The 12,955-nt window shown below is 36.5% G+C and overlaps 1 protein-coding gene across 1 annotated transcript; it reads left to right on the forward strand.

The window, feature by feature from the left end:
* Positions 1 to 1,535: 1,535 nt before the first annotated feature.
* LOC147318868 (hemicentin-1-like) lies at positions 1,536 to 12,206 on the forward strand. Its single transcript, XM_086311032.1, has 18 exons — positions 1,536 to 1,596; positions 1,992 to 2,089; positions 2,450 to 2,854; positions 3,084 to 3,404; positions 3,551 to 3,808; positions 4,350 to 4,631; positions 5,068 to 5,325; positions 5,737 to 6,018; positions 6,443 to 6,700; positions 7,112 to 7,393; positions 7,743 to 8,000; positions 8,533 to 8,814; positions 9,215 to 9,472; positions 9,601 to 9,882; positions 9,963 to 10,247; positions 10,418 to 10,523; positions 10,632 to 10,701; positions 11,304 to 12,206. The coding sequence occupies exons 2-18, from the start codon at positions 2,041 to 2,043 to the stop codon at positions 11,355 to 11,357; spliced, it is 3,990 nt and encodes a 1,329-aa protein (XP_086167158.1). The 5' UTR covers positions 1,536 to 1,596; positions 1,992 to 2,040; the 3' UTR covers positions 11,358 to 12,206.
* Positions 12,207 to 12,955: the final 749 nt, after the last annotated feature.

Below are 12,955 nucleotides of genomic sequence, written 5' to 3' on the forward strand. Positions count from 1 at the left end.
TTTCAAAGTAGAAATACTGAAATATATGATTTAATTATTTTTTTCTTTTGTCCTAGTTGCAGATTTTTATATAACTAAATTGCATATTTGTTTAGATTTTTACTGTCTTTTTCTGGTAAAATGAATTTAGTAATACAATGTTGGTCATTACTTAATGTGATCAAATGACATATATAAAATATAAGGGGGTAAAAAGTTGTTATAACGCTGTTTCTGTTTTCAGTAGATTTAAACTTTTCCTTCAAATTGGGCTACATGCTGACTAATAAGTGTACTAATTTTTTTTTCTCTGAATCAATCTATTTGGTGTCCTGGTGAAAAACGCCGGTGTGTTTATGAAACGGACCCAAAACGCAGACACAGGAGAAATGAACTGGTGTTTAAACAAAAAATGAACCTTTACTGCGGGTGATACAAAAAACGGAAAACAAGGGAGAAAGAAAACTGAAACCTAAACTGGGAAAAACTATGACTATCTATGACACCTAAGACATGGGACAGGAAGACGGAACTGAACAGGAACATGCAAACATAGCGAGAAAAAGTCTAAACATGAACATGAACCTGGTAACAGGTAACAGGCGACTTAAAGAAACAGACGGGTAATGAGGGAAGTGGAAACACCTGGGGAAACACAGGTGACACAAATGAACATGTTGCCACAGGGGGAAGTAAAACAAAACACAGTGAACATGGAAACACTACAATCTTCAAAATAAAACAGAAAATATGGAGAGACGTAGACATGACACACGAGCTTGACAACGTGGACACAACACAGACATGAAACACATGACAGACTGGACAGGAAACATGACACATAACCAAGGAAACATGGATTAAAAAACAAAATCCAGAATAAAGCTCAGCTAAATCCTAACTAATAATAAGACAAGAACTTATTATCACCAACTTAACATGAGAAAATCAAAAATACAAAATAATCTGAAAACACTGGGTCACAGACCCCGCCCCTGACATTTGGTTGCTTAATGGAAGACAGCCCATCAATTATCCTACCACAGGATAGCACAACACACAGTAGATTGTATACACATGCTAAATATGGTGAATTAACTTAAGTGAATTTATTCTGTGAAAAAACTTTAAATGCTTTCTCACATTATCTTACTTACCGTCATTACCAACTTACGGGAGCAAGTACTGTATTTGTGTAGTATTTGTGAAGTGTGTATCAAGAAAAATGTTCATAAAAATGTTCCTTTAAGTTTTTGTTTGCTTTTCCCATAGTTTTTATATACTGTACATACTATATGTAAAAATGTATACTTCAGTGACATTGATTGACATCCTAAAAAAAAACCATTTTGAAATATCACACAAGTAAAAAAAAAAAGTCCTTTCGCACACTCTAGTTACACTCTAGGGTTGAAATTAAGAATGTCTGTGTTTTGCAATGATTGCCCTGTAAAAGGTTGGAAAGCCAGTCGGTCAAGTTCATTGGTGTGACGAGAAACTTCCTGAAATTGTGCTACAAAAAGAGGGAAAAAAACAGAAAAGAGAGAGGCGAGAAACAGAAACTTACATTTAAGTAGTCAGCGGACATCAGTGAGGAGAGAGAACAAGGCAAAACAGGTAAGAAAAAATTTAATGTGTTTTAAAATATCTTTTTAAATACAAAAAAGAAAATCTATTTTTTTTTTACATCAATAGCAGGTCTGGTAAAATAAAAATACCATTATGCATAGATTACATGGATGATGCTGCTCTGTTATATGGCAGGTGTTTTACATTTATTGTATAAGTGTCGCTGAAGCACTGTAAGAACATTTTTATTCATCAAGTAATGTTTCAGGATGGATGACACAAAGATTACTTTTTAAGGTAGTGGTGTAATCACAGGTGTGGGTAACATATAGACAAACAGGAGCAAATAACTGATCACGTTTAATCGATCTGAATTGTTGAATTTGATTTTTGTTTTGATTTTTGTTTTTATTCCTGCATGTTTACGGCATCATCTATATTAGTTATTCTAAGGAGAGAGAGACTGAATCTGTTGAGCATCGGGCATCAAGGATGTTTGTTCTCATCTGGGCAACTCTGCTTTTCAGCAGTGCTGAAACAGGTTTGTGTCTACTTTGTTATCAACCTGTAATTCAGCCAACATATATATTTCTTTCATAAATTTGCAAGTGAAACTGTTTTTCTAACATACAAATCATTATTTATTCTACCAAGACTTTATCATAAGTTAGTAGTGTTACTGTTATCTGTTGACCTTTATGCCATTTTATATAAATCTTTGTAACAAAACTTACTACAGGCTAAGAAATATGTAAAATTCTGATTGTTGCATATACTACACTCAAACAAGCAACATATGTAAAACAGGAAAGCTATTGAAGTATATTTATTAAAAATCATATTTATTGTTATAAACTAAATATTCTCTGTCACTATGTGTATCTCCCTGTTTGTGCCTCAGCCTGGGGACGACAACACTGTGTTGGAAGATACTGTGTGACTCTCAGTGAGCAAGAACTTACAGCAGAGGCTGGACTCTGTGTTGTGATCCCATGTTCTTTCACTACTGCTGATGAGTTTACACCCAAACATACAGTTTGGTACGAATGTGAAGCATCTCAACACAGCTGCAGCGATGCTGACATAATATTTCACAGCAACAAAAACACTGAGAAAAAAGCTCAGGCTGCGTTTGAAGGACGAGTCTCACGTTTGGAGCCTGATGTGACTCAAAAGAACTGCAGCATCATCATTAATGATCTGAAAGAGTCTGATTCAGGATCATATCAGCTCAGAGTTACTGGTGAACTGAATGGAAAACAAGATGGATTCACATTCATTCCTAGAGTAACTGTCTCTGTTAAAGGTATGAAAGCTATTCCAAGAAGAATAATGCTGATTTTAAATACTCAGTCTTGTGAAACCTCATGTTTAGTATTTTTACAATCTTAAATGAAGTATTATTTAATTTCGGGAATTGGTTGATCCTCTGTGGAAATCTAATAGGAGCTGCAGTAGATCCAACTAGTGGCCAGCAAAATATTTCTTTCATCAAGGCTAAATTTGATTCCACTAATGCCCAATACTTCTATTAGGTCTTAATCAGAAGCCCACAGTAATGATTCCCACACTGACAGAGGGACAGCAGGCCACACTGACCTGCACTGCTCCTGGTCTCTGCTCTGGATCTGTTCCTCAAATCACCTGGACATGGAGAGGAGCAGGAGGGACTGAATCTTACATTACAGGAAATAGCACTGCGTTTAAGACTGAGGGTCTGACTCCTTTCACACAAAGACATGTGTCAACTTTGACCTTTAACCCTTCATCTGAAAACCACAACACCAATGTGACCTGTAAAGTACACTTCATTGGCAAAATAATGAAAGAAGAGACTTTGGGTTTGAATGTGAACTGTAAGTACTTTTATAGTATTAAACTAGCTTTTTTTTTTTTCCTGAAATCTGTTGAGTTGTGCAGTGTCAGCTGCATTCTTCTAGCAAGAAAGTCAGAAAGTTAGGGAAACTACATGATTGTGTAATTTATATGTTTTGTCTCATAGATATGAAAAAATTTCAAATTACTGGCATCACAACTGTTAAAGAGGGAGACAATCTGAATCTGACCTGCAGTGTTGAAAGTTTCCCTCCATCTCTGATTTTATGGTCTAAACTTGGTTCTGTCACAAACCTGCACAATGACACTGGATCAGCCAAACTTGCCATCCAGAATGTGACAACAGAAGATTCTGGACAGTACATCTGTACAGCAACACATCTGGACACAACTATGACTTCTTATGTCAATGTGACTGTGACTTGTAAGTAGGCATTATCGTTTTTTATTAATGTCTTGATGCATGCTCAATCATGCATTGGTCACTGAAGGAACAATGGGCTGGGAGGTCAGTTCCTTGATCAAAAATGCAAATTCTCATTAATTATCAAGGAACTGACCTCCCAGCCCATTGTTCCTTCAGTGGTGCTGGTTTCAGTCATTATGCAAATGTACTGTTTATAAAATTGGGGTAACCTGAAGTCAGCTGAGACTGAAGAAGTCACTTGGGTGAGTGATGAAACGTTTCTCCCACTGAAAACGCTACATCCAAATGAACAAAATCAACTTTGGGGAGTCTTTATTAATCTTGTATTTGACAGCCATTCTAAACTTCTTTTGACGTTCTACAGAAACCAATTTGCTGAATTTTGGCACTTTGCTCAGGGAATATATATAATGTCACACATGTAACACATCAACCTACCTTAGCAGCTTTTACTGCAGAACTGCATATTGTGTCTCATCACCATGATCTATGCAGTGTTAATTTCTCCCTCTTTAAAAGATTTAAATACACTCCACAGATAAAAGGAAACCTCAGATCATCGGGAATACAACAATCAGGGAGGGAGATGTTCTGAATTTGACCTGCAGTGTTGAAAGTTTCCCTCCATCTCTGGTCATGTGGTCTAAACCTACTTCTAACCCAAGCCGACACAATGAAACCTACACTGACGCGCACAATGACACTGGATCAGCTACACTTGTCATCCCAAATGTGACAGCAGAACAGTCTGGACAGTACATCTGTACAGCAACACATCTGGACACAACTATGACTTCTTATGTCAATGTGACTGTGACTTGTAAGTAGACATTACCAGTCTCATTAATCTCAAGATATATGAATATGATATAAAATGCCTTATTATGAGGCTGGATCACTACAGGCTACCATAACAGCTACATTCCATTTTAACATTAATTCTTAAAATGAATTAAACATCATGGAGTTGAAACATCATTCTTCCTTCTCTGGTGATTTGATGATTAGAGTGGTTCGCACTGGTGGGGGAAATAAAAGCAAAACATGCCAGCTAGTTAAATACCTGGACAACATTATATAAATATTAGAATCCCTGACTGTTCTGTGTGGACCAGGTTTCCATTTTTTCTTTTTTCTTTTTTCTTTTTTTTTTTTTTGGGGGGGGGGGGTCTTTCTTTTTTTGGTTCATTGTTAATATTTTTTTTGAGTTGTTTTCTCTCACCTTATCCTGAATGAAATGCTGGTGTGCTCCACAGACACAAGAAGACCTTGGATCATTGGAAACACAACTGTGAAGGAGGGAGATGTTCTGAATCTGACCTGCAGTGTTGAAAGTGTCCCTCCATCCCTGGTTGTGTGGTCTAAACTTGGTTCCAACACAAACCTGCACAGTGACACTGGATCAGCCAAACTTGCCGTCCTGAATGTGACAACAGAAGATTCTGGACAGTACATCTGTACAGCTAAATATATGAACACTACCCTTAAGGATAAATTCAACATAACAGTGATATGTAAGTACAAAACCTTATGTTTTTGGACAGAATATTTATAGTACTGTTCATTTTTTTTCTTCCTATCACGTAACTGAAATTGTGAATCACAAGGAGAACAACAAAGCAAACAATGCAGTCACTATGCAAATGTGCATCTTGTTTCTTTCAGTTTAATGAAGCACAACAATTGTTGCATGTGTATTTGAGAGCCATTCTAAATTTCCTTTGACATTCTACAGTAACTAATTGTATTTCAAGTGCAGCTAAAGTTTGGCACTTTGCTCAGTGAATATACATAATGTTACACATGTCAAACATTAACCTATTTTAGAAGCTTTCACTGCAAAACTGCAGTAGCAGTTTCTCATTACCATGATCTGTGGCAGTGTTAATGTCTCCCTCTTTAAAAGATTTAAATACACTCCACAGATAAAAGGAAACCTCAGATCATCGGGAATACAACAATCAGGGAGGGAGATGTTCTGAATTTGACCTGCAGTGTTGAAAGTTTCCCTCCATCTCTGGTCATGTGGTCTAAACCTACTTCTAACCCAAGCCGACACAATGAAACCTACACTGACGCGCACAATGACACTGGATCAGCTACACTTGTCATCCCAAATGTGACAGCAGAACAGTCTGGACAGTACATCTGTACAGCAACACATCTGGACACAACTATGACTTCTTATGTTAATGTGACTGTGACTTGTAAGTAGACATTACCAGTCTCATTAATCTCAAGATATATGAATATGATATAAAATGCCTTATTATGAGGCTGGATCACTACAGGCTACCATAACAGCTACATTCCATTTTAACATTAATTCTTAAAATGAATTAAACATCATGGAGTTGAAACATCATTCTTCCTTCTCTGGTGATTTGATGATTAGAGTGGTTCGCACTGGTGGGGGAAATAAAAGCAAAACATGCCAGCTAGTTAAATACCTGGACAACATTATATTAGAATCCCTGACTGTTCTGTGTGGACCAGGTTTCCATTTTTTCTTTTTTCTTTTTTTTTTTTTTGGGGGGGGGGGGGTCTTTCTTTTTTTGGTTCATTGTTAATATTTTTTTTGAGTTGTTTTCTCTCACCTTATCCTGAATGAAATGCTGGTGTGCTCCACAGACACAAGAAGACCTTGGATCATTGGAAACACAACTGTGAAGGAGGGAGATGTTCTGAATCTGACCTGCAGTGTTGAAAGTGTCCCTCCATCCCTGGTTGTGTGGTCTAAACTTGGTTCCAACACAAACCTGCACAGTGACACTGGATCAGCCAAACTTGCTGTCCTGAATGTGACAACAGAAGATTCTGGACAGTACATCTGTACAGCTAAATATATGAACACTACCCTTAAGGATAAATTCAACATAACAGTGATATGTAAGTACAAAACCTTATGTTTTTGGACAGAATATTTATAGTACTGTTCATTTTTTTTCTTCCTATCACGTAACTGAAATTGTGAATCACAAGGAGAACAACAAAGCAAACAATGCAGTCACTATGCAAATGTGCATCTTGTTTCTTTCAGTTTAATGAAGCACAACAATTGTTGCATGTGTATTTGAGAGCCATTCTAAATTTCCTTTGACATTCTACAGTAACTAATTGTATTTCAAGTGCAGCTAAAGTTTGGCACTTTGCTCAGTGAATATACATAATGTTACACATGTCAAACATTAACCTATTTTAGAAGCTTTCACTGCAAAACTGCAGTAGCAGTTTCTCATTACCATGATCTGTGGCAGTGTTAATGTCTCCCTCTTTAAAAGATTTAAATACACTCCACAGATAAAAGGAAACCTCAGATCATCGGGAATACAACAATCAGGGAGGGAGATGTTCTGAATTTGACCTGCAGTGTTGAAAGTTTCCCTCCATCTCTGGTCATGTGGTCTAAACCTACTTCTAACCCAAGCCGACACAATGGAACCTACACTGACGCGTACAATGACACTGGATCAGCTACACTTGTTATCGCAAATGTAACAACAAAACAGTCTGGACAGTACATCTGTACAGCAACACATCTGGACACAACTATGACTTCTTATGTCAATGTGACTGTGACTTGTAAGTAGACATTGCCAGTTTCATTAATCTCAAGATGTATGTATGTGATATAAAAAGATAATTGTTGAAAAAAAATAAAATAAAATGTCTTATTATGAGGCTGGATCACTACAGCTACAGTCCATTTTAATATTGATTCTTAAAAAAAAAACAATACAAACATGGCAGCCAGTTAAATGCCTGCACAGCATCACAGAATTATTATTATTATTCTGTGTGATCAAAGAACATAAGAACTTTATTTTCTTCTGTTTTTGTTTGTTTGTTTGTTTGGTTGGTTCATCCTTAATAATTCTTTTAGTTGTTTTCTCTCTCCTTATCCTGAATAAAATGCTGGTGTGCTCCACAGATACAAGAAGACCTCAGATCATTGGAAACACAACTGTGAAGGAGGGAGATGTCCTGAATCTGACCTGCAGTGTTGAAAGTGTCCCTCCATCCCTGGTTGTGTGGTCTAAACTTGGTTCCAACACAAACCTGCACAATGACACTGGATCAGCTACATTTATCATCTCAAATGCAACAGCAGAACATTCTGGACAGTACATCTGTACAACTAACTATATGGACTATGCCCTGAAGGACAAAGTCAATGTAAAAGTGATTTGTAAGTACACAACTTTTTGCTATAAGACAGAACATTTATAATACAGCACAGTTATATTTCCCCCGATCTGGTAACTGAAATTGTGACTGCTAGCATAAAAAATACATAAAGAATAACATGCAGATGATGTGTACATGTGTTCTTTGTAGGTACAGAGTAACAAAAAACAAACAAATGAAAACACAATGCTATGAAATAACATGCAGAACACAAGGTATATTGTGGGGAAAACAACTTTGCAGAAAACCACAGCAAATGTTGCACATGTATTTGAGAGCCAGTTGAAACCGCAAGTGACATCTGCAAAAATCAAGATGTATCTTCAATGCTGCTGAAATCTGTTTCACTTTGCACTGTCCATGTAATATTATACACGCAGTGTCAGATCAGTTTGTGAATAATATTATTAGTGCCAGTATCAAAAATCTTATTTCTTTTCTTTTCAAAATCTCATTACAAATTTTCACAGAAGGGTTATCTGCCAGTGTTCCTTTCATGGTGCTTATTTAAGTTACTGAAATGTGCTCTGCAGATAAAAGGAAACCTCAGATCATCGGGAATACAACAGTCAAGGAGGGAGATGTTCTGAATTTGACCTGCAGTGTTCAAAGTTTCCCTCCATCACTTATTATGTGGAAAAAACTTAATTCCACCACAATTCTTCAGAATAGAACTTACACTGTCCTAACCAGTGACACTGGATCAGCTACAGTTTTCATCCAGAATGTGACAACAGAACATTCTGGACAGTACATCTGTACAGCAACACATCTGGACACAACTATGACTTCTTACGTCAATGTGGCTGTAACTTGTAAGTAAACTTTACCAGTCTCCAGGTGTCTATAATGTATGTACACAATTGTTTTTACGTCATTGGTAGTCAGATATTTTGGTCTTTACATTTTACTAGCCATAATGACGTGAGGAAATATTTTTTTAAGGATGCAGTATAAATGGTTATCAAATTTCATTACATGAAGACAAAAACTGCTGGTTAAAGCAAAGGAAACATTAAAAACCAAAAAGTGTTGTGTTCTCACAGTGGTCCAACACATGTTGTGGTAACAGGCATTGATTCTGCAAGTCTCTTAAAATCTGCTTGAGGGATCAAATATAATTTTTCGTGTTATGATGATTTGGTGACTGTAGTGGGGAGCAGTACAGCAGTAATGGGTAAAACCCTGGAATACTAACTGAGTTGTGCTCCACAGATACAAGAAAACCTCAGATCACTGGGAACACAAGTATAAAGGAGGGAGACGATCTAAATCTGACCTGCAGTGTTGAAAGTTTCCCTCCATCTCTCATTATGTGGTCTAAATTGACTTCTGTCACAAACCTGCACAACGACACTGGATCAGCTACGCTTGTCATCCCTAATGGAACCGCAGAAGATTCTGGACAGTACATCTGTACAGCTAAATATATGAGTAACACTCTAAAAGAGGAAGTCCATGTAACAGTGATATGTATGTATACAACTTTTTGCTTTTACTATATGGTTAAATGTGTGATGCCATCTAAACATCTTTGCATATTGACTATTTAGGCAGATTCTCTTGTTGGTGATCACAAAAGAAAATCTGTTATCCCACAGATAAAAGAAAACCTCAGATTATCGGGACTACAACTGTTAAGAAGGGAGATGTTCTGAATTTGACCTGCAGTGCTGAGAGTTTCCCTCCAGCTCTTATCATGTGGAAAAAACGTAGCTCCAACACAAACCTTCTGAGTGGAAATTACACTGACCTGCACAATGGCACTGGATCATCTACACTTGTCATTCATAATGTGACAGCTGAGTATTCTGGACAATATGTCTGCACAGCGAAATATCTGGACAAAGCCATTACTATACATGCCAGTGTGACTGTGACTTGTAAGTGGAACACAATGATCTTGAATCTGAAGTTTATGTACACCTTCCTTTGTTTTATGAGTCTAATCATGTGCTTACAGGGTTTTCAGAGACCCAGGATGGCTCTGGATGTGTGCTTCAGTCAGAGGTTTTGACCTGTGTGTGTATCAGTGAAGGGTTTCCTTTACCTACCATCAAATGGCCGCTCCTAAAGAACCACACTGAGTATTCTGTCATTACTATGGTCTCTAAACACACAGTCAACAGCACTGTCAGTGTAACTGTAAACAAACATAGCAACAGCACTGTGGAATGTGTGAGTAACAATGGAAATGGAGAGAATAGAGAAAACCTACTGATCCACCAAAACTTGCCTGAAAAACATGGTATGTGTTTTCCATCTAAACACCTTTCACTGCCACGTTCACTTTTTACGTACCACATTTTCTTAATGCAGCCTTGCTAATTAGGCTGTCATTTATAGTTTGTATTTGCTTTATCTAATTCAAAACAACCTGGACCATAATTTTTTATGTTGTTATTTTTTGGAGTGCAGAGCAATCGTCTAATTTAAGGCAGGGATACGTGAAAGTCATCATTGGCATTTTGGCTGCAGTAGTTCTTTCAGCAATCGTTTGCTGTTTTACCAAAAATTGGTACAGGTAAAGCACTTGCTTTTATAATTATTATTAATATTAGTTAGCTGTTGTTTTTTTCTGTAGATAAATTTGAACATAAATGTACTTCTCTAAAAACACCCCTTTCTATAGAAAAAATCAGAAGACCTCAAAAAATTCAGATGAGACTTTGGAGATGGAGAAACATCAAGATGATAAACTGGTATTTATGTTCATTTGACTTTTTTTTGGTATGATTTTCTACACAAATGCTCAGAAAACTTAAGTGTCCATACTCTTACTATACATTCACATATAAAGTGGCCCATCCTGCTCCAAGTTTCTACAAAAGAAAAAGAAATTCGGTCTGAGTCAAAACACAATTAGTTGGATCCCTTTATCTTTCTACTGAGTCTAACGCAATTCAGAGAAGTAGGTTTTGTAGAATTGTCCTGAAACACAAACTGCACAATGACGTGTTAGAAAAGGAGTACGGTATCATAATGCAATTTTGAAGTAAGTCTGAGAAGCAATGACTCTGTTTAGGCATCAATGCCCTCTAAACACCAAACAGACAGAATACACAGACATTTAGTTGCACAAAAAGACACAAAAAGAAGTATGTTGGAATAAGAGTGACAAAGGTGACACAACACTATACACAATAAACACAATAATATGAATAAACAACATAGGTTATTAGTTTTGCCATAAACAGTTGATGAACAGGTCACTGATGTTTAAGCATGAATGTAACTTCTAAGTTGGTTAACTCAAAAATACTTGCAACATGCTGACAGTTAATTTTTCCCTGTTGAAAAGCAGCAGTGCCAGGAAAGCAGCAAAGAGGCAAGAGAGGACAAAGACGGAGTATGCTGAAATCAAAAAAGCAGTAAAAGCAGAACAGGTAGAAGATGCTTGAGAAGGAAAGGGAAATGTTGGAGGCCAAAGAAGAGAAGGAGATGGAGTTGGAGATGAAACATTGTCAACCAGAAAAAGAGGAAGGAGAAGATGAAGCTGTGTACTCCACTGTGAATGATCCCACTTATTCTACTGTCACTGTGTCTTTTTTTCTTTAAATAACCCAAATAAAGTTCTCTGCAGGTAGTTAGACACTTCATTAAGTGTATATGTAAGATCCCAAGGACCACCTCAATGATCTGTGCCCTAAGATATAATGCGGTTTTCTTTTACATGTTTTATTTGACAAGAATAAATCTATACTTTAAATTTTCCATCTAGTCAGAAAAAATAACTTTGTAGGGCTAATATGATTCCTTTTTAGAAATGTTATTTAAGACTTAGTCCACAGTAAACATCGAGATTTTTTTTTAATATTACAAAATCTTGACATATATGTTGGTGACAATACAGTGTCCAGACAAAGACAATATACTTAAGATTGTGTCTTTATCCAAAAAGAAAAGAAAAGAAAAAAAGAAAAATCAATTAAACATTCTAGAAAAGTGTGACCTATACTTTTTGTGGTTTGAGTTTTAATGGTCTCTGCTCATTTTCATTTATTATTCTTTGTTGTTTTGCTAACAAAATAAGACCTTTTTGCTTTCTTTGGCCATTCATTGTGCTCACCAGAAAGTGGCAGAGTAAACCCATTACCCATGTGAAATTATAAGTCAAGTAGATGTGTGGTCTGTTATCACTGGTGCTGCCTGGCTGCAGATTTTGTATTTTGCCTGGTCTTGTATGATGCATTAATAAAAGTGAGTATTTTATACATCTCTAATTCTGCCCAATGCTCTGAATGGTGTATCACAAGCAGGTTTCTATATCATAACATGAAATAGAGCTTTAATTTCAACCTTGAAAATTTCAGTATATTTTCATCATTGTTTAGACACTGGGTTAAAATAAAATTCCCACTCATGGTATCTACAATTGTGAAATATTAACACAACAAAAAAATTATCACACTGTAAAGCAAATCTTAGCATGATCTGATCAGATACAGTGTTTCAGATTTGTAATTAAGTTATAGAAATTGAATCATAATCAATAGCAGTACACTCACACACCAAAAATTAGGGCATTAGAGTACCTTACGTTTTTGGCGATACTGGCGCTCTACTTACTTGGTCACACAACATGACAATGAGCAGTTGTTAAAATTGAAAAAATGTGATGCAAAAAGGAAGCAGAGAAACAATCACATTCAAAGCAAAAGTTGTGGCTTACAGCAAAAACCAAGATGTAATGAATGGTCACCATTTCACCTTCTTCACAGTTTCAACACCTCTCAGCAAGTAGAAAGTGTTCACCTATAATTTGGTGTCTTCCATACAAGCTATGGCTGAAGTTGTCAACCTCTGTGTTAAGGAATTTTTATTGTTTTATTTGATTATGCTTCAAATGTTATGTTATACATATTTCACCAGACACAGTTTTCTGTTGAAACAGCAAGCTGACCCTGTGACACTGACAAGAGATCAGTACAGAAATACACATCTGCAGAAGTTGAC

The sequence above is a fragment of the Aulonocara sp. 'chitande type north' Nkhata Bay genome, linkage group LG11 (assembly GCF_057382095.1).
Source record: "Aulonocara sp. 'chitande type north' Nkhata Bay isolate Kocher_YH1m ecotype deep benthic linkage group LG11, A_spYH_male_GT1.1, whole genome shotgun sequence".
Lineage (NCBI taxonomy): Eukaryota > Metazoa > Chordata > Actinopteri > Cichliformes > Cichlidae > Aulonocara > Aulonocara sp. 'chitande type north' Nkhata Bay.

Coding starts and splice junctions, on each gene's coding strand:
- LOC147318868 (XM_086311032.1), top strand. CDS start 2,041: ATGTTTGTTCTCATCTGGGCAACTCTGCTTTTCAGCAGTGCTGAAACA. Junction 2,090..2,449: donor TTTCAGCAGTGCTGAAACAG/GTTTGTGTCTAC, acceptor TTTGTGCCTCAG/CCTGGGGACGACAACACTGT. Junction 2,855..3,083: donor AGTAACTGTCTCTGTTAAAG/GTATGAAAGCTA, acceptor TACTTCTATTAG/GTCTTAATCAGAAGCCCACA.